The sequence below is a fragment of the Canis lupus genome, chromosome 2 (genome assembly GCF_048164855.1).
Source record: "Canis lupus baileyi chromosome 2, mCanLup2.hap1, whole genome shotgun sequence".
NCBI lineage: Eukaryota > Metazoa > Chordata > Mammalia > Carnivora > Canidae > Canis > Canis lupus.
In genome coordinates, this window is record NC_132839.1 from 88,649,939 (window position 1) to 88,672,955 (window position 23,017).

At 38.8% G+C, this 23,017-nt stretch overlaps 1 protein-coding gene across 1 annotated transcript in view; it reads right to left on the minus strand.

Annotated features, from left to right (window-relative positions):
- Positions 1-23,017, minus strand: part of LOC140623089 (cytosolic beta-glucosidase) — a 113,071-nt gene that overhangs the window by 49,143 nt on the left and 40,911 nt on the right. Inside the window, exons 3-4 of the mRNA XM_072809090.1 lie at positions 14,592-15,388; positions 13,748-13,871 (exon numbers count right to left, since the gene is read on the minus strand). Of these exons, the coding sequence (XP_072665191.1) occupies positions 13,748-13,871; positions 14,592-15,388 (921 nt within the window). The remainder of the gene's footprint in view (positions 1-13,747; positions 13,872-14,591; positions 15,389-23,017) is intronic.

Here is a 23,017-nt window from a genome sequence, read left to right on the forward strand (position 1 = left end):
AAACAAATCTCCCTTAAATCAAAGGAAAGTAATAAAGGACTTCAGGTAAATGCAGTTACGCATATTTATAAGAGAATACGGCATTAGGAATTTCGAAAGTCAGAAACATAAGATACATCATATAAACACCCTTCAACTACTGACCAACACAAATATTTAATATGACATTTCTGTGACTAATGATGTATCAGTATGGAAAGCTAGTAAAGACATTTAAACTTCAGTTTTATGAATGTTCTTAAGTTTTAGCATGAGATTTGTATTAACATATATTGTATTCACTTGTTCTGCCAAATGGTCTTATACCATACTTAGGGAAATGTCACACTTTTGTTCAAGAAGCCTATGAAATAAAACATTGCAACTGACCATTCTGATATACCAAAGTTCAAAGTCATGGTTCCCAAAAGACCCAAAATAGCCCTCTAATGCAAATATGGCTTGTCAATCATGACACACGTTTGTGGTAGCTAAATAGATATAAGTTTGTGTAGCTGAAGAAGCAGTGACGGTGATGCCATTGAGTCGCTGGCTTTTAATATGTCTATCTAATGAGAAAAAGCCACTTTGTGGGGAAATTACACATGGTAGCAATAACATGAAACTACCTTATCAACTGAGCGACAGCCACCTAGTGAGCTGAGTCTCGGATAAATCACAGGACTGCAGTAGAATGCTAATGGTTGCTTTCTGGCTACACACCCAGGCTTCCTGTCCTTATATAGACCCCTCCCTGGTGTTACCAAGGACTCCCACCATTTTGACAGGAGCATCCTAGCCAATCCTGCCTTCACACCAGGGCCAAGACTTGCCTGGTCTTGGAAAGCAAAATGAAACCTTCGCCGGCTGTTTTTCCCTTGGGCTGCCTCTCCTTTTAAAGAAACCAGTTAGTCCCCTTCTACCGACACTGTTGCTATTATTATGGAGTGAGTACTGAGGAAGTTGTCCGGGATATGAAGGACATTATCAAAGAGACTATCCTGTTAGAGGAGGGATTTGGGGGCAAGGCAGGAATTTAAAGGCAGGCAGAATGGGCCCAGACAGAGGCAAACCAATGAATACCATGTCCTATGGTTGATCAATCTAAAATCAATCTACTTGCCTGAAAATGAACTTTTTTAAGATATCAAAAAACGACAGTAAAAGTGATAATTTTTTGGAGACACTATGTTTAACTCAAGTCAGTTGCTAGGCCATCCTTTAAAGCAGCATATGACCTTCTGTGGGGCAAGGTGGAGGAGGGGATTATTGGGAGAAAATGTGGGAAGTTCAAAGGACCACAGAAATGATAAAATGCATAGTGAAGTTTTCATCAGGAAGGTTATACGGCCTAAAAAGCCCAATGAAAATAAGTCTAAAACATGATTGGAGAAGAGTAAAGGTTGATGAAACACCAAGATAGATTGATTACTAATGTCAGTTGTGATGTCCATCTCTAGATATCTGTCAGAAAAGAACAGACAACGCTCAGGGTGAGATTTAGTTACTCATCTGCACAAAATCAGATGGGATGACCAGCATCATGACCTTGTGATAAAAAAAAAAAAAAAGAAAAAGGAAAAAAGAAATGCAAACAGTCCCTTGTATATTGTTTAAGGATATTTACGGATTAATTCTAGAATTTCCAACAGGCAAGAGGTCAACACAGTAGGTCTAAGAATGGAGATCAGACCAGTGTGAAGCGAATCCATCCGGCAAATGCCCAGTTTATCTGCAGGGCAGAGTTTGAACTCCAACAATATACAATAAACTCTTTATTAGTCTGACAGTCAGGAAGTGGAGTGCTCCAGCTAATCAAATATTTTTTGTTAATTGTTACCACATGCAGAAGGATTACAAATTTTTAAAGAATGAGAATAAATTAAAATACACTTAACACTGAAACTAAACTGATTATAATTTAATCTTTCTCTAATTATTCAGAATGCATTTCAGGGTCATCAAGAGAAGCATAAATTATCAGCACTTGATGACTGTGCAGGAAGTCACAGTTTTTCTAAAATCCTGGTTAACAAAGAATTCACTGCAATAGTTATCATTTGGGGGATTTATGTGCTAGGCATTTTTCTGGGATATGAAGTATGTCATTAATCCTCACCAAAAATAAAATTTCACAAATGACAAACTGATATTCATAGCGTCAGAATAACTCGTCCAAGGTCACACAGCATGAAAGGGTGTCAGAACCAGGTTTTGAATGCAGAACTATCTGTCTTTAAAGAATATGCTCTTTCACTGTGTCAAATAAGCAAATCCTTGTTGTGTAGAAGTATTCATAAAATATGCTGCCTGTCTGTACAAACCTTACAATGGGTCATGCTGTTTGTTCTTTTAGGAGTGCTGAAGAATATTTCCGAGTCACTCTTGAGATTATTATCATATATTCACGAGGGCAGCAAGCTTTGGCCATGAAATATTTTTGAAGTTTCTTTCTAAATGAAAGGCCAACTGTTCATTCAAGGGATCAACAACATAGGCTGAACATCTTTGGAAGAAAAATATTTTAAGAGGCTAAGCCAGCGTGGTCTCAGCCACAGAACAAAATGATGCACCAATAAAGGTATATACACTTAATGTACACTCATGTACCCCCATTTTATCCAGTAAAATAATTTTTTGTGATATTTGGCTTATTTTTAACTATAAAACGTATTTGACTAGATTATTACTCATGAAACAATGTGGCCATTTAAGATTATTGAAGAATTTAGGCAGTTTAAATCTACTAAAGAAGTGAATTCCACTTGTTAGGGGAGAAAAAAGTTATTTCATCACAGATGTGATGCATCCTGCCTCTCATCATCTACGTTTAGTCCCAAGCTCATTAATGTTTTCACTTGAAACATTTATGGTTTCTTGTTCACCTTCACTCACCAGCGCCAATTAAAATTCTTCAAGGTTCAAATGCCTTTTCTTCCTCCACCCATAATGGTTTCACTTATCTCTAAAGCAGGCAGTGATTCCTATAATGGAATTTCACAAACAAGGGGGGAAATGTGGCTGAACTTTAGAATGGTACAAAATAATCTCAGGCCATGATACTGTTTCATTAGCTAATCTCATTCACACACAGGAGACTTTGCTGTTGCTGAGATGACCCTATTCAGGGAGACAGGTCTCCCTCCCCCTCCTCTGCACAGAGCATTTCCAGATAAGCCTTAAGAATTTCTTTCTATTCTGAAAGAAACTACTTTCATCTCCAGCACCAGGCTGATATTTTCATTGTGTTGAAGAAAAATCCTACCTAAACAGTAACTTGGGGGAAAGAAAAAAAAAAAAAAAAAAAAGACCCTGATTGAAGTAAACTCTGTGCTCAAAAGTTCCAAATAGAAGAGGAGACTTCCCAGCTACAAAGTCTGTCTGCAGAATTATGGTGGGAAGGTAATTTTGAAAATGGTTGCAACCCGAGTCTTCGTTCTAATTCAGGAGCTCACCCAAACACAAAAGTTTCACACTCCAAAAAAAAAAAAAAAAAAAAATTCACGCTCAACTCAAATTTAAGGAAAGTGAAAATCACTGCACTGCCTAACTGAATTAAATTATGCATGTATGGTGAAGCTTGGAAATCATACTTAACTGTCTTAAAACTTGATAGATTAGGTAGGGTTGGCTATGATCATGTCGTGAAAGGTGATTCCACTGCTCGTGATTGTAACTGCCCTGGACTTGTTCAGCTGGGGATTTTATACTAACACTCTGGACTGATTTGTTCATCTGTTTCCTCCCTGATATGTTATGTTCTTCTGCAATAACTTTGTTGAACTTGAATCTGAGGTGACCCTTCTGACTCTGATCTCCAAGGGATAACTTTCTCGGGGGAGGAAAAGTAAGGTTCATTTTCGGTATGAGTGAATAGAAGAGGAAACACCCAGATTGAAGGTCAAGAAACTGTTACCTGGAAACTGAATCAATATCAATAGAAACACTTCATTGAAGAGCAAGGTCTTATTTTATCTTATTTTATGTTCAGCTAAGAAAGGTGTTCACATTTCACATTAAGTAGCTAAATAAGAAGAGTGAAGAAAGTAAAAAAAAAAAAAAAGGATATTAATTATAATTCCTTAGATTTAGTTTTATAGCCTAACAAATTATCAAGAGTTCTAATAAAATATGATCCTTAACATATCTGAGTCGAAAGGATATTTAGAGGGTCACAAAATTCTTAAACTGGAAGGATCTCAAAGAATAGCTAGTTCAACCTTTTCCTTTTTCTAATGAAGAAATTGAGGCACGGAGGAGTTAAGTGTATTTATACAAAGAGTTTAAAAACCTTTGGCATGTATTTCAATTGTTGTCAGAGCAAAACCAAATTTAGTATCCAAAGGGTATAATTAGTACCTATGCATAAATACCAAAGCATGAAAATTATCTCATAATAGCAAAAACAATCCACCATTTCTTTTTTTTTAAAGCAAAATAGTGTATAAATCTAATTATTTTATTAAAATCCCCAGGAGTGATTCAGTTTTCCTTCTATTATTTACACTCAGTTTCCTAATCAACCATTACCCATTTACTGACCAGCTACTAAATTTTAAGTATATAGCTTAAAACTCCAAAATTTAATTCTGGTCAGAATTATGTCATTAAAAAACAGTAAATAAAATCTTTATACACAGTGATCCTGCCTATGAGCTCTTGTATGTTTTAATAATCTCCATCTCTTCTGAAGATGGTTTTCTCCCTTACTTCCAAGGATTATATAATGGGCCTTCAAGACTCAAAGTATCTGTCAACTCCCATCTATTCAATTGTCTTATTCAACATGTGCTTACTTGCAACAAGGCCCCGCAATTGCACAAGGAGCCCATAAATCAGTTTTGGCGCCAATTTTTAATGTCCGTATTCATAATATTGCTGATTTTTTTTCTACACGGTGGCAGGCTTGCTATTGAAAAAATACTGTAGGATGTGGTTAACCAGTTACTCACCCAATTACGAATCTGGGAGAGCTGACAGACGCGATATTTATGTCACTACAGAGCGACTGACCAGCATAAGTAATGTCAGAGTTATAAATAGAAGATAAGACCACAGAGAGGAAAGCTATAAAACTGTGAGATTAGCACTTACAGCCTAATTACCAACACTGCAAATCCAAACACTCATATCTTTAGTGCACCCAGAGCTAATCCCCACTGATGAACTCACAAGACCTTGATTTGCAAAACATAAATGTCAATGTATTAATTTATAATGGGGAATATTCCTTTCCAAGCACTGGGAAACTCATGTTAAGTTTCCTGGGTAGCAATGGCTGACACCTGGCCATCGACTTCTCCCTATCCTTTCCATGAGCCCCCCTCGGGTGTCCGGTAGGATCTTTATTTACACCATTAATAACTTCATTGACACCCCTGCCAATCACACTGAGATAAACCTTACTAGCCTTGTTCCAAAGCAGTGGCTTGTAATTCTCAGGCTAACTAGGAGGCCGAGTAGTAATCAGGTTACTTTGGAGATCAGGGAATAAGGGCTGATGTAAGCAGACGCTTGAGGACCACTCCACCTTGGCCCAAGGAAAAACCTGAGACATTCATCTTCTCTCAATTCCAACAGCTCTCTCATCACCTGAATATTTCACCATCCCTCTCTCCTGAAACAGGTTAAAAAAAAAAGAATCATTATCTCTTCAAACCCATGTTGTTATTTCCTTTGGATATTTACCCAGAAGAGGAACTGCTTGATCGTATGTTAGTTCTATTTGTGATTTTTGGGGGAACCTCCCTACTGTTTTCCATAATGGCTGAGCCAATTTACATTCCTTCCAGCAGTGCTTTCCTTTATCTCTACATCCTCGCCAACTCTTATCTCTTACCTTCTTGATGATAGCCAAGAGATATGCACTCCTATGTTTATTGCAGCATTATTCACAATGACCTCAGATATGGACACAGTCTAAGGGTTTACCACCAGATGAATGGATAAATGGTATGTGGGGTAGGTGTATGTGTGTGCATGTATATGTGTGTGTGTGTGTATATATATATATACACACACACATATATATATATATATGAAATACTATTCTGCAAGAAAAAGGCAAATACTCATCTTCAACAACAAAGATGGAACCTAAGGGCATTATGCTACATGATATAAATCAGACAGGGAAAGATAACTACTGTATAATATCACTTATATGTGGAATCAAAAAAGGCCAAACTCATAAAGACAAAATAGAATGGTGGTCACTGGTGGCTGGGGGCTGAGGGAAATGGGGCTATGTTCTTTAAAGGCACAAAATGGGAAGTAAAAATAAATAAGTTCTGGAGAGCTAATGCACATCATAGTGATTATAGCCAACAATGCTGTATTATAAACTTTGAAGTTGCTAAGAAACTAAATCTCAGTTGTTCCCACCACAAAAAAAGAAATAATTATGCAACGTAATAGCTAACATTAGGGTGGTAATCCTATTGCAATATATAAATATATCAAATTAACATGTTGTACACTTCAAACTTACAAAACATTGTATGTCAAATATATCTCCTTTAAAAGTCATTGTCGGGGAATCCCTGGGTGGCTCAGAGGTTTAGCGCCACCTTAGGCCCAGGGCCTGATCCTGGAGTCCTGGGATAGAGTCCCACATCAGGCTCCCTGCATGGAGCCTGCTTCTCCCTCTGCCTGTGTCTCTGTGTCTCTGTCTCTGTCTCTGTCTCTCTCTCATGAATAAATAAATAATATCTTTAAAAAATAATTTAAAAAATAAAACTCATTGTCAAATCCTTCCTCTTTTTTCACCTTTTTCAAGATTCCACTGAGTCTACTCTTCATTTTGGAAAAGTAGATTTTCTCCAGATAAATTATGCTTCAATTATTTTACAGGTCGCTTTTATAGTTATATGAATAAAACTGAGTTTCTATTTGCTGTAACATCACACAAAAAATTACTGGACAGATTGTCATAAAAAAATGGAGAGGTTAAGTTTGAGATAATCTGAATATTTTGGGGGGTATCTGGGTGGCTCAGTGGTTGAGCGTCTGCCTTCGGCTCAGGTCGTGATCCCGGGGTCCTGGGATCGAGTCCCACATGGGGCTCCCTGCAAGGAGCCTGATTCTCCCTCTGCCTGTGTCTCTGCCTCTCTCTCTGTGTCTCTCGTGAATAAATAAATAAAATATCTAAAAAAAAAGTCTGAATACTTTCTTAAAAAACTTTATAGTAGTCTTAAAATTCACTGAGGGCCTCAGGTAGTGGGGAACCTTAAGAAATTATCCCCTCAGAGCAGGTGAAACTGAATTAAAAAGAAGCACAGAGAAATGTCCCTCTGCAGGGGACAGCAGAAGTGTTGGAACGCTACTGAGGGAGAAGGTAAAGAGTGGATTTTGGTCACAGGGCACACAGGCAGATTCTCGGGTGGGTGATTGAGCTGCTCCAGGAAGGCTATTCCCATGAAGCGGATGCCCCAGGTTCTCTGTTTCCAGGACGGTGTGTCTGCTAAACGGTGTACGTCCCTAATTATATCAACATGTGCCTCACCCGGGTAAGCCTGGCCAAGCAGCTTAACAACCACAGCCTGTGTGTGTGTGTGCATGTACGGTGTGTGGGATTCTGAGCGTCACCAGGCTCTACACCAGTCATTTGGTCATAGTACCTGTTCTCTAAAACCCCTAAACCAATCACACCATCACAGCAGTTTAGAAATGTGCAGGAAAGTCAAACCGCAGAATCTGGGATTGGCAGATGTTGAAAGCAACTGGATAATGAATATCAGTCCCTTCTCTTTGCAATGGAGAATGCTGAGGTCCAGATGATGGATTTGGGCCAGAGTGACAGATGTCCTTACAAGTGTAAAGTTAATACATCAATAGAAATATAACGTCTAATATTTTAACGTATTCAGGGCACATAGGGACATAAATCATCTCATTTTATTTCACCACTGACTTTGGGTTAGGCAGACCAGTGATTAGCATTGGTCCCACTTAACTGGTGAACAGGATGACATTCAGGGTCCCCATGGGCGCTCACCTGAAGGCATGTCACTAGAATGGGCCTTGGTGTCTGTCTTCACTCTTCAAGCCCAAGACATTTGACCCCGTCAGGCTTTATATGGAGAATAGAAGGTAAAGGTAAGTAGGGAAGAAACAAAATAGGAGAAGGTCATCTGGCGTCTGTCTAAGGTGAACCCTGTAATCCCGGTAACCTCTGGCTGTCTGAGTTTGTGTGTGGTCTGCGTGTGGAGGTTGGTGGAACACAAACGTATTGAAAAGTGTTTTCTTTGCGACTTTTCAAATTCCACAGGCCTGTACACTATCGCACGCGAACAATTCTTATGCACGGCCTTCAAACCTTGTTCTTTCCTCTCTATTCTGACCTCGAGTCGCCCTCATGCAGTCCAGCCAAGAGCAAGAGTGCCACGTGGATCTGAGGTCCTACCCCACATGCATCCAAGACCAAGAGCTATGAGATGAGCTGCTTCATTGGGGCTAAGCAGACAGAGATTGGCCTTGAGAAGCAATAACTCGATAGGTAGGGAGTGGAACTCTAGATGCAGGTACCTGGGTCTCTATTCAGCGCTTGCAATGGATTTTTAATCGGTTAGTTTTTCTAAAAGGTCAATGGATTAACCTTTGAGATCTTTCCTTAATTCTTAGGATTTTTTAAATGCCCATTGAGAAAAACACAGGTGCTTTAACACATTTTGTCCAGTTAAATGGGCCTCTGTGATCTGAAATTGGCCCAGGCAGGTGGCTGCCAGGCCTCTGCTACTTCGGGAAATGGATGTATTTCTCCTTTACTGGCTCTCCGTGGGAAGGAGAAGAGGGAAAGGAGGGCGGATGCTGACAGACAACAGCAGGACGATTCTGTGCTCAGCATCTTGTCTTGCTGGTATACCCGAGCTGCAAGATTTATAACCTTCTTGTTACAATGCATCAGCTTCACCACTCTCAGTGAAGTCTTCAATAACTTCGATGACATCTTGCTGAGGGGTTTTGTCATTAAAAGCCTAAAGCTGGTCATTAACAAACCTTCTCTGCAATCATCTACTGCTGTGCTAACTCAGGCATGGATCTGATGGGAAAGTTGGGCTGGCTCAGAAACTTTCCAGAAGTCTGCTTTTTTTTTTTTTTTTCCCCCTCTCTATGGGGTATATTTCTTTAGGGAAAGAAAATACAGTTCCCAATTATTTAATCATTTATATCTCATTACCCATTGGCCAACTCTTCTCCGATAGACGCGTCCAAATTCAACAAATGTGTAGAACACCTACTACACAGCATTAATGGGAGTCAGGGCTGAAGATATAATCATGAATCAGGCATAGCTCCAGCACTCAGAGGGTCCATGGCCCTGCTCCAAACTTAGCCACCATTTACAGAATCCTTTGTAATGTTCTAGACTTTGTGTTTAGGCTTTATTGGCATCGCCTTGTTCATTTTTCACCACTCTTTAGAAGACAGATGTTCTCATTATCCCTATTTTAAAGATTAGATGGCGGAAGTGTTGTTTGTTTAAGAATCATCCCAAAATTATTGAGCTTGTGAGCAGCCAGAACCAGGTCTCAAACCCAGGTCTTGTCTGGCTTCCCGCAAGCTCCTGTACTCCAAACAACGGGATGTGGGCCAGGAAGGAGGCAGAGACCATGGCATTCCAGGCTGAGGAAAGTAAAACGCAGGCCTGTGCTGGGCACATCCTCAGGCAGGTGAGGAACGGGTGGAACATAGGCTCAAATCGCCTTTAAGGAGAATTGGGGTCACGGCTGGAGTGCTACCCCTCGGGAGTAACCGCCCCTGCTCCACACCCTTCCTCAGCAACATTCTAATTCCTGAGGCATCCACTTGTGTGTGTGTGTACGTGTGAACTTCAACTTTCCTGACGAAGGACTGGTCAAATTCTATGAATATAATAGAGATTCCTACGATGTGAGAAAAGCTTAACTCTGAAGATCACTGCTTTCTGAACCTATGCAAAAATTCATGTGGCAGGGCTATTGCAGCCCCCCAGGTGCTGGGTGGTTATTTCTGCTGCCAATGATTTAATTTTTCACCTAATCTGGCAACACTCCTGATGGAAATAATGAATGGACGGAGGCCGTTGCTGCTTTCTACTCCACAGAAGTCAACTGTAGAGAGCCAGATGGCCTACGGTGCAACATTCATTAAGGGGTTCCCCAAAAAGAATGATGGAGAAGCCTGCAGGTATAAGGGAATATTGTGCTATAACTTAAATACTTGGTGGAAAATTAAAAAAAAAAAGTCTTAGCATAACATTTTTAAAATAAAAAGTTAAATAACTTGGGGTGATCAATGTATTCTTAAGAGTACACATTTTGTAATGATAATAATTAATAGCATTGGTTGAGAGCCTACTGTGTGCCAGGCAGTTGCTGGTTGGGGGTGATTACACATGAGCTCATTAAATGGAATCTTTCCAACAACCTTGTCAGGAAAAGCGTTAATCCATCTTTATAGATGAACAAACTGAGAGTTTGGGAGGTTGAACGATTTGCCAAAGGTCCCTCATCGAATCACTTGCAGAGCTGAAATATAAGCCTGGTTATATGTTCTTGCAAGTTTTCTGTATCTCTACTGTGTTGCTTTTCTTTAATCTGTATCTATATTAATTAAAACACAATCTATTTAAATAACACAATGATTAAAAAGGCATTAGTTGATTTCTTTCTTTTTTTTTTCTTGAAATGACATTTTTCTTTTTTTTCCCCCTTTCCCAAAAGGAAATAAAAACATTAGCTTACTTTTTACTGCTCAATTAATTGCCGTGGGTTTTTCTCTGTAGAGATCAGTAAGACCTCCAGGCAGATGTCATTGATCCAACTATAGTGTCATTATGTGCCTGTCCATACGTGTGATGTTGGAGAGAGGGTTTTGTTTGTGGGGATCACAAAGCCATCATCTATCTGACTCCCTGGGTTCAGGCGGGCTCTCACCTGCAGCACTTCCCATGAATGTCTTCCTTGGCCTGTTATTATTTTTAATCACTCACAGGGTGCTTCTTACTAGTAAAGTTCTTGCCGATCTACATCTTCAGCACTACCTCAAAGGAGTCTCAGGACATTGATTAGTAAATTAAGCTCCACTCCCCTGACGAGAGGCAGGATTGGGGGAGGAGAGGGCAGTCTGAGCTTTGTCCAAAAGGTCATAGGACTTGTTGGCTCCTGCAGATTTCAAGAATCTATGCAAGTTCAGAGTACCAAAGGTGAGCAAAAGGTTCTGTGTGGTACAACAAGCAACCACTCTGAGTCCAAAAGCCCTGAACTCACAGACCTCATCAAACACCAAAATAGTGGTAGTAGCAGTAAAGACGCATATATTCTGCTTGGTTCCAGGAAGTATTTCTTATTAACTTTGTGATCTTGGACAAATGACTTAGCTAGCCTCTTTGAAACTCAGTTTTCTCATCTGTATAATAAGAGCAATGGCCTCACCTCACTGTTTAGAAAATGAAGTGTTATGTCACCATCAGTTAACACTCTTTGGAGTGTTCACACTCCAAGTGAAAGAAAACCAATCAGATTCAGGTGAAGCAGAAAGAGCACTCAATTATGAGCAAAAGTAATGTCTCTCAAGAGCATGCATGCATCTGGGTCTGAGGAAAAAACTGGAATTATAGGCTCAAGTGTCACCTGAAGCTCTTCCTATTTCTTGCCTCCACTTCCTCGATGCAGCAACCCTTCATACTACTCCTTAGCTTCCATGGCAGGACATAGCTACCAACAGCTCACAAAGCTACATTCCCCTGCCCAACCTAGACTAAGAGACAAAGCAACTGGCCCAAATTCTAAATCTCAGGGAAGAACAGGGATTGGCCTAGGTCATATCATGTGCCTACATTTAAATCAATCAATTCTGTGTTAGGAGGAGGGGGATGTTATTCTACTGACGCGACTGTCGCTGTGGTAAGCCTGAGGTGGATATTTCATAGAGAAAAGGGAGTAATTACCAGAAAAGAGTTTCACAACAGATTAAATAATCGGTGTCTACAACAATATGTAAGAAATAGCTATCACTATACCCACTCTAGAAGAGAGAACACGTATTTTTCTCTTGTCAAGAAGTAGATTTCTGCACATTTGAAAGGCTACATCTTTTTAAAAAGCAAAGTAAATATAATACTATGTATTAATTACAATAAATATAGATCACCTAATGTTAAAAGTCAGAAGAGAACATGCATACTGTGAACAATTAATGTCTTAAGTGCACGGTATTTTTTCCATCTGTTTAAAGACACAATTGAAATTCAATAAGTAGAAAAACAGAATTTTGTTTCTAATCCTATTCTCCTTCTCTGCCCTTCAGAAACCCAAATCTTCTCACATTTTCCACTCTCACTTTCAATTACTTTTCTATCTTTAAGTTGTCTTAGTTTGTGGGTCTACTACCACGTTTTTAGCGTTAAAGATCTAAGGGACTATATTAAAGTACTTGAAACTATTTCAAAGAGCAATGAAATGCCCCTATATGTTAGCAGTAAACGGAGCACCAAGCTGGAAATGAAGAAAGCCAATTTCTATTTTTCTCCCTTTTCCCAAAAATACACAGAACAATTTCGGACAAGTCATTTGTGGTCCTCATACCATCCATAAATCTGCCTGTTGGTAACCAGCTTACTTTCCTCTGGGAGGAATGGATTAACTCTAAATAGGGTTTACATTTACAGGGAGAAAGAGGAGTGGAATCTCAGAAAACTAGACATTTCCTGTTGTTGTTGTTGTTGTTTTAATCAGAAAGTGAATTCTTACCTAGAGAAATAATTTGTTTTGCATGTAATACAAAAGAATTATTTCACTTGGATCAAATCGTAGGAATCCAATTGCCCTCTGCCAATAAACTCCACGCCTGAGTGAGGGGCTGAGGACAATATATTTTAGGTTTTGGAAAGAGACCATTTTGTGTCACTTTCTAGAATTCTTTCTAGCTGATTTCAGTATATTACTAATTTTGGAGAGAATAATTCTAGGACCTTTCAAATAGAATGATAGAGAGAAGTGTGCCTATCATAGTAAAAAAGGAAATTGAAAGACTCATTTTACATTGGATTTTGTGTCTCTGATATGATTCCTTTATAGGGAGGAGAAATTAAATTTACGACGCAAGAGTGTTCCAAGTAGATGCTGAAATGGGGAAATTAACTGGTGTAGAAATGTGTGTTACCAGTTGGAGATTATTCCTTCACATTTGTTTTCAAATATGAAGAGAATTCCATGGAGAAAGAACAGTTGCTAGAATAATAATATTGTCTTGAAATAAAATTCACAGATTCTATGTGACAAAAACCTGTTCTTAAATGGGGCTGTTTGGTTACAGCTTAAAGGAAACACATAGTGATGGAAGACTCATTTGAGGCCGAAACTCAACCAAAGCCATTTTAATGTTTGGTCCTTTAAAAATTCTGTCAATTCATTTCTTGGTAGTTAGGATATAAAAAAATATGCAAATAGGCATGATGTAGTTGGTCAGTGCTAATCTTTTTATAATAACTAATGTTCTCTTTCAGCAGCCACTACCCCTTCTGTTCATGTCACCTTCACCCAGGAGTCACAAAATACTGAAGACGGTCGCTTTTACTTGATTAAATTTGGGGAGGTTGAAGCTAGGCCCAAATCCTCACCTTCCTCTTTCCTAAATACTTTTTCTCTTCTCTCTTAATTACATGGCTTTACACTGATTTACATGAATTTCAGCTTTCAAAATCATTGGTCTTTGCTGAATGCAAATAGGCACATGGGAAAATTATATTAAGTTTGCACAATTGATCTTTCATCATTTCAAATGGTACCTTTGAATAGTTCCTGAAATGTCTGTCTGAAATACTCCCAGCGCTGAGTGTCATCAAGAGATGCAGGGTCACCCTGGGAAAACCCATTCTCAGTGATGTAAATTACAGGGTTATTATATGTGTCCTGAAACAAGAGAGCAGAAGTTTTATTCCAAACAGATGTAAAAAGAAAAAAAAAAAAAGACTCATAAAATCAGGTGCATTACCCTCTATCTTCTCTAAGCTACAACTCAAAACTAGTTTTCATCAAATTGCACTGACCCTATTAACTTAATTTTCCACGCACTGACCTTTTATGACTAACAATGGAAAATCAAAACTGTGCAAATGTCCATGAAGACAGTCAAATGACTCTTATCATAATGAGAAGATAGAAATATCTTTCTTCCATCAGCATCTGCTGATTGTCACTACTCTTTAACCCTTTGGTCCCACCAACAGCTACACTCTCTATCCCCCCACAGCAAGGGTCCTAAAAATCATTAACTTAAAATTTTAATTTTAGCCACCTGGACTCCATCCAGCATAACAGAGGCCCAAAAAGGATCCAACAATTTCAACCCTTAATATGCTTTTTTTAATAATTATAATTGTGACATCAGCCTGAAAAATATGCCCAAGCTATTCCTATGACCACAACTGACTTTAACAGAGAATCTCAACTTTAACCATGGTATTGAAGCCTCTTATCAGCTAGTTAACTCCTCACCAACTTAAATCCTAATCTCTCTTCCCAAGCCAACAAAAGTATAACCTACTGCCTAAAACCGTTCTTTTTCCAAGTTCACACATATGTCTGTCTTCCCATACTTCGGCATACATGAACAGAAACACTGTGTTTTACCTTAATGTATTTCAGTAGTTTACGTATTCCCCATGGTACCACGTAGATCCAACCCAAACTTATCCAAGATGGATCTGGAAAAATTTCAATCTCCACATCCTGGAGAAAACCCAGTTCTCCTTTCTTATTCTCCTGGTACTTGACTAAGCGAGTTGTATAATAATTCAGAGCAAAGAAATCAGCAGTGCCTTTAATCATTCTCTTCTCTTCTTCTGTAAATTCTGGAAGCCTTGATGATGGATAGCCTTGCTTTTTACTCATGAAGGCAATCTGGGACTTGACAACTTCCGGATAATCACCATCAGTAAATATGGGTTTAGCAAAGAAATCCAAGGAGAAAGCTATGGCTCTTTTAGCAGCTTCCTGGTCAGACACTGAGTTGGGATCTGCTGGTTCCACCCAGGGAGCAAAAATTGCTAGGGACACCATGCCCTTCTGCTCTCTTCGGAATAAGGAATTATAGCTGTGCCAGGATCTGGCGTGAGCTTTAATCAAATTATGAGCTGCCTGATAACCTCCGGTTCCGATGTGAGGTATGCCAGGAGGAAATATACCAAGATCATATGCCAGCAGGGCAAAAATATTAGGCTCATTTATGGTGATCCACTGCTTGACTCGATCTCCAAAAGTACTGAAGCAAAACCGGGCATATTTGTCAAAGGATTCAACGATTGCCTCTGACAACCAACCTCCTTTGTTTTCTAAGGCCTGAGGCAAGTCAAAGTGGTAGAGGGTCACTATGGGCATGACTCCATTAGCTAACAAATCATCAATGATCTTGTTGTAATAGTCAATTCCTACGAGAAAAACAAAAATGAAGCATGAGAAGAAAACTTATTTTTAGAACATCAACAATAAGTAAAGAGCAGAGAGGATCAGGAATAATTTCCTTAACAATTTTAATCCAAAATAAGGTTTGTTACTTCCTACATATAATCAGTTAAAGTTTGAGAGGAAACATTAAGGCTGCCAAGGAAGAATGGCTGATCAGAAAGTCAGGGGTGTGATGGAAGATGTAGAAGACATATGTTCTAAAAGGGATACATTTGGGCAAATTGCTACCACACAACTCTGTGTTATGGCCACACTGAATGAAATTGTTTCTTAGCTTGATTTGTGTCTTAACCTCATTAAGAATATAAGCCTCATAATAGCTGGGGCCTTATCTAATTCACTTCTGGATCCCCCAAATCCAGGATCAAAACCAGAAATTCAGTAGATACTCAATAAATATTTGTTGAATGAATGAATGGTTCTCAGTGGTATTAAATATAAAGTAAAGGAATTGAACCAGATGACTGCTTCAGTGCTTCTCCAGATATATCAGTCTTTCAAGTCTAAAAAGCAGACCCACTGAGCGTGAATAAGAGCTCCCAGAATGTGGATTAAAAGGGCAGTTGGCCAGAGGCTTGGCATGTTATGGAACATGGTTGGGGACTTTGCTCTAAAATGCTGACATAGTCAAAGAGAATACCTAGCCACCCCTGGCTCTCAGCTAATTTTCTAGCACTGTAAGTATGGTGGTGGGGCGGGGAGATTTTTAGGATTGTGGTAGAGTTCAGAAGAATGTTATTAAGTTAGAAATACTCTGCCTCAGAACCCAATGCCAAGAAGATGTAGAGTCCAACCTAATAATGGCTCCTAATTGGAAGACACCTTCTGGGGAGAAACCAGTATTAGTGCTTCCTGTGATTTTATGTTTAAGATTATGGAAGAAACTTAAGCTCAGGAGAGGAAGTTGTCCTGTTTTGAGATTGTTTCCTGGATAATAACTGTACATTCATATGTAGAATTGTGTTGCTTTCAAAGTTTGTCTAGAAGCAGGGTCCCTTTTTCTGTTTTTAACTTAGTATCCTCCAATTAAAAAAATAATTCAGATTTTTAAATTTATTCATTCAATCATTAATTTGTTCATCCCTTAAATACACATGTATAGATAGGCTACTATATGCTGGACATACAAACGTATGTAAGATAATACTGTTCTGGGTCTAAGGTAGCTTCAATTTTAGTAGGGATTATAGATAAATTTGTAAACAATTATAATACAGTGTTATTGGTAAAGACAAATTAAATACCTTTCAAGCATATGATAAGGAGTACCCATTCCAAACTGAAGACATTTGAAAACTTATTTTGAAAGCAATACACCATCATGATTTCAAAAGTAAAATAGGGCAACAGGCTACCACAATTCTATCCCAATTCCTTCACCTATTTCAGTGACCTTAGGCAAGTTACTCTATCTCTCTGAGTTATCTTTCTCTGTCTGTAAAATTTTTGACAATAATAGAAACCTACTTCAATAATGTATTGCAAGGGTTTAAAGAGTTGATAAATTGAAAATGGTTAGAATAGCTCTTGGCATAAGGTAAGGGCTCAGTACAGGTTAGCTATCATTTTAATAATTATTGTTATTGTTGTCATTAGTGACATCTAAGCTGACACTCAAATGATGAATATAAATTACTCGCATACGGCAAGGAAGAACAAGTGATCCAAAAAGAGAACAAAGAGAAACAAATATGTGAAAGAATAAAGAGGGTGTGGAAATAAATACCACCCGATTGTGAGCAGCCTATTTATTCAGTTTGCTGTAGCAAGGGAGTCAGCCATCACCGCTTGCATTTGACAGATACTCAAAGACTGTCAAGGAAGAGGGAAAGCTTTAGAGTGACAAAAAGGAGGGGAAGGAGAAGGTTCAGTTACCTTCTGATCGAAAGTTGTTGGCACAGGGAGGTGGGAGGTAGGCTAACTAGAAATGGGGCATCCTAAGCAATTGCTTTGGGCCACTTATTTGGTTTTCTTTGGTTGGTCCTAAGTTGGAAGCAGGGAGCAAGAGAATGAACCACCACCACCACCACCACCACCACCACCAACAACAACAACAACAACAATAACAATAGAAACAGAAAAGTTTGCAGACATTGACCAAGTTCTGACTATTCTGGACCAATCTCTGCAGAGGTTGTGGTTGGGTTTCCCAGATTTTTTTTGTGGCTCAGAGTTTTATTATCATATATGGACTGGCTATTGTTTGCATTTATATTGTAATTTAGCCAAGTGTAGTTCTGTCTGGGAACTGTAAGTTCAGTATAATGAGAATGTATAGCTGAGCAGAGAAAGAATAAGAGTGGTGAGGGGTAAACAGACACCAAATTATGCAAGGCCATGTGTTGTCTACCTATCTGTCTGTAAGGGTGGATATTTTTAACAACAGTTCACTTGTTTTGCAAACCAGAACATAATGTGAATCATGCATAATAACTCCATACTTGGAAGACCCATTTGTATGCCATTACTCACTTGATGGAATACCCTAGCTCCAAAAAGATGTCATGCCCTAATCCATGAAACATGTGAATATGTTACTTTACATAGCAAAAAGGATTTGCATATGTGATTAGGGTTAAGGATCTTAAGATGGGAAGATTTCTAGATGATTCAGATGGGCCCAAACTACTACACCCTAGAAATGAATGATTAGAGCAGAGAGGATCAGAAAGATACAATAATAGAAGAAGGAGTAGGAGAGGGTAGTAGCATAAGAAGGACTCAACCCACTATTGCCAACTTTAAAGACAGAAGAAGGAAGCCACTTGCCAAGGAATGCAGGTGGCTTCTAGAAACTTAAAATTGCCCTCAGTTCATACCGATCAAGGAAATAGGACTTCAGTCCTACAAGCACAAGAAACTGAGTTCTTCCAGCAATCTGAATGAGCCAAGAAAGACTGTCTTCTAGATCCTGTGGATAAAAATGCGACCATGGAGGCACCTTAATTTTAGCCTACAGAAACCCATGTCAGACTTCTGGCCTTGATGACTCTAAGGTAATACATTTGTGGGGTTTTATTAAAATATAATTAATATACAATGTTATATTATTTTCAGTTATAAAATTTATGCTATTTTTAAGCAGCTAAGCTTGTGGTAAATTTGTTGCAGCAGCAATAGAATACTAATATATTCACCAAAATGTATAGTTTTTCTTATCTCTTGCAATAAAAGAACATCCCACAATCCCATCCCTGGGCCTCTGTAAGCCCATATATCCTCACCTGTAAAATGCAATACCCAAAGATGGTATGATGGAATCAGTTGGGAATTGGTATGTGTTAAGATTTTCTTTTTTTTTTTTTTTAAGATTTTATTTATTTATTCATGAGACACAGAGAGAGAGAGAGAGAGAGAGAGAGAGAGAGAGGCAGAGACACAGGCAGAGGCAGAAGCAGGCTCCACACAGGGTGCCCAGCGCGGGACCCGATCCCGGGTCTCCAGGATCAGGCCCTGGGCTGCAGGAGGTGCTAAACCACTGAGCCACCTGGGCTGCCCTGTGTTAAGATTTTCATAACCAATTCCTTCCATTGGCTCTGAATATAAAAATAATATCAGCTTTTATTTATTGTATTCATACTATACATACCAAATGTCACACATTTTGTTTAATCTTAGCCCTAAACCCTAAAAGTCGGCATTCTAATCCTCACTAAGCATCTAAGAAAACCAATATTCAAAGAGAGTGAATACCAGACTTAAGTGATAACGTTGTCATATGGTTGTCATATGGCACTACCAGCATTTAAGCCCCTTAACTCAGCCCATCTCACTACAAAGACTGACCCTGTCCTACCATGACATTCCACGTCCCATGAATGTTTCAGAACCAGAAACATGGTGACTCTATTTTACAGGTCTTCACAATCACCTATTTTGGAGCTGATTCATAATATCGGATCCCCTCCCCCCCCTTTTTTTTCATTTTTGGAGGAATCAATGATTTGTCTCTTGTAAGCATCATTAGATATGGCACAATCATTAATGATAGCAATCAATGTAATTCAAACACATGATAATCTTTAGTTGAATTGAAGATTTAAAATTTTTTAAATAAGATTTTTTTCTCACTCATCAGCCTGGCAGAGCAACAGAGCATTGCATAATTAATATTTAACATCCCAGAACTGAGTGCTTCTGGTTTGTACAGAGCACTTCTGGTTTGGTGCTGTAACGCAAGTTTCCCATGAAGCGGTGAAGTAAGATTTTTAAGAGCAGAGCTCCAGAGTCAAACAGTTCCACCAAAGAATCGTGGACTTGTGGATAAATCACTTGGTCTGTCTACACCTAAGTTTCCTTCTCAGCAAAAAGGGCATATTAGTAGTGACACCTCATGACCATTTTGAGTAAAAAATGAGAACAAACCATGAAAGACTTCTCTAGCTTTATCAGCACAATTCAGTAGTAACTAATTCTCTGAACAAATATATATTTTTAAATGATCATTTGTTACCAATCTAGGGATCTTGAAACTTTGACAGGATATTTGGACCCTGTTTTGCTTCTGGATATTTAGGGCATAACTGATTAACCATTAAGACTCCCACAGCCTTCTTTCATACATACTACCTTTTTTTTTTTTTTTTCTGATTTAATCAAGCCTATTCCATCTTGTTTCATCTTTAGACTTATAAAGCAAATTTGAGTTAAAGGTCTTTTAGATATAGAGACAAGTAACCCACTTTGATTAACTCAACTATAAAGGTAGCATGAGGGGCAGGTGGCTAGTCAGTGTGGGATACATGGGCATTATTCAAAATGATAGAGAGCTATCAGATACCCAATGATGGAAAATTACAACTGAAACTCAAGGGAATTGAAACTGGAGGCCGAGAAAGTGTTTGCCTCTCCAGAAAGCTTGTCTCACTCATTCAATTTCATTCAACACATCTACTTGATTCCTTTCCTTCTCCCAGAACCCATTTCCTTAGCATCCAATTCGCTATGATCTCAAAATGGCATCCCATTTGCAAAGCTACCTTATAGTCCTGGTTCCAACACCAACCAACTCAGATTCTCAACTCCTTGATTCCAAACATCCCTGAGAGGTGAAGACAATTGAGCAAGATTCTCCTTTTCCATTAGGTTACCCAATAATACGTCTACAAGGAAAGAGGTCTTTCCCTTGTTCAGTCAGCTATGGCCGGGAGTGAAGCAGGTTTATGTAGAACAAAGAAATAGGGAAATTCCCTTAGAAGAGGGCATGGCTAGGACTTGCACAGATGATGTCTCAGTACAGAAAATTACTAAACAGGAATCTTGCTAGTCAAACTAAAAATGTCTTAATGTAGAATTAATTTTGGTCAAGTGCCTACCATCTATCACACATGATAACGAGGTCACTCTCCTCTAGACTCATTCCACCAGTTAATTTCTTTAATTGCCCTACATTCTCTTAGCACACTGCCTGCATTAGTCTCCAATTGCTGCTATAACAAAGTACCACAAACTTAGTGGCTTAAACCAACACAAATTCATCATCTTATAGTTCTAGGCATTGGATATCCAAAATGATTCTCGATGAACCAAAATCAACATGTCAGGAGGGCTAAATTCCTTCTGGAGGCTCTCAAGGAGAACCCATTTCTTTTTTTTTTTTAAATTATTTATTTATTTATTCATAGAGACACAGAGAGAGAATGAGAGTCAGAGACACAGGCAGAGGTAGAAGCAGGCTCTATGCAGAGAGCCTGACGTGGGACTCGATCCAGGGTCTCCAGGATCACACCCTGGGCTGCAGGCGGCACTAAACTGCTGCGCCACCGGGGCTGCCCCGGAGAACCCATTTCTTTGCCTCTTCCAGCTTCCAGAGGCTGCGTGCATTCCTTGGCTCATGGCCCCTTTCTTTACCTTCAAAGCCAACAGTGTACCTCTTCTCTCTGACCTCCTTCAGTTCCTATATCTTCTCTCTGGTTCCGATCCCCTTGCCTCCCTCTTGTAAGGGTTCATGTTATTACTCTGGGACCACCCAGATAATCCAGGATAATCTCCCCATCTCAAGATTTTTAATATAATGACAGCTCTAACGTCCCTTTTACCATGTCAGAAAACATATTTACAGTTTCTAAGAATTAGGATGAACATCTTTGGGGAGCCATTATTCAGCCTAACAACACTGTTCAATATGGAGTAGGAGATTAGTAAATGTTTCTTTGGTTATTTACTTTACCATTCCTGCTAACTGTGCTCATATTTTAAATACTAAAGTGAATAAGAAATTCTGCATAAACATTCTTTTTTTTTATTTCCAATACTTGGGTCCCTACTAATCATCTGAAACTTGCATTTGTGGCAGATATGAAAATTCACTTGAACAGTTGAGAATTGCAGAAATATGTGATTTCAGTTGCCAGCTCAATCTCTTCTTGTTAAATCTTGAAAACTTGACATTTGAAAGAGAAAGGCTGTGGAACAATTCCACTTCATAAAATATTCTTCCAGTTTGGGAACATAAGATTTTACAAGTTTCCAAATGTCCTCTAATCACACTTTAAAATAGGGAGTTGAATACAAAAAAATGGAGGTGCCTTGTAAAGGATAGTGACATGGGTTTCCCAATTCTTTACATGCTCTTTGAGAAAATGCTTAAACAGAAAAAACAAATGATGGCCTTTCTAAGTTAAAACAGTTCCAGTTGCTTCAACAGATCACTGCACAAGAGTGAACAACCCCATATTGAAATCTTGCCTACTGGAAGCACCTCCCATGCCCTCTTGTTCATGGAAAAGTCTGTAATATTAATGAGTTATGACTTTACAAAAGCTGGGGCCAAACATGAAGAGCTCAGCGCTGGGGCACATGATCCCCACATGAGATGTAGATAAGTGATCTCCCTACATCATTCAAGTGGTCCCATTATCTCCAGTCTCACCACCACCACCCTCATCTTTTCCGCTGCCCTGCTCCTGGATTACTGATCTACAGAGTGCTCCATGAACTTCTGTATATCTCAAGTTCATTTTAAATAGTTTCATATATTGACATAGTGGTATGGTAATCCCCTATCTGAAAATCTTGGGGACAAATGTGGTCAGAATTTCTGGATTTTTAGAAAGGAAATACAGAGCAAATAACATATATTAACACTCCCAGTGGGTCTGGGTCACTGTCCCTTAATATTCCTGCAGTAAAGTATGTAAATATTCTTACCAAATGAAATCACTTGAGATTAAAAAAAAAAAAGTTTCAGAAGGGTTTAACATCCAAAATATTTAAAGAACCCATAAAACTCAATATCAAAACGCAATCTGATTTAAAAATAGGCAGGGAACCTGTATAGACATTTTTCCAAAAAAGACATACAGATGGCCAACAGGCACATGAAAAAATGCTCAATGTCACTAACCATCAGGGAGATGCAAATCAAAACCACAATGAGGTATCACCTCACACCTGTCAGAATGGCTATTATCAAGAAATAACAAGTGTTAGTGAGGATGTGGAGAAACGGGAACCCTCATGCAGTGTTAGTAGTAATGTAAATTGGTGTAGCCACTATAGAAAACAGTATGCAGGTTCTTCAAAAAAATTAAAATAGAACTGTCATATGATCCAAAAATTCTGCTTCTAGATATTTACCTGAAGAAAACAAA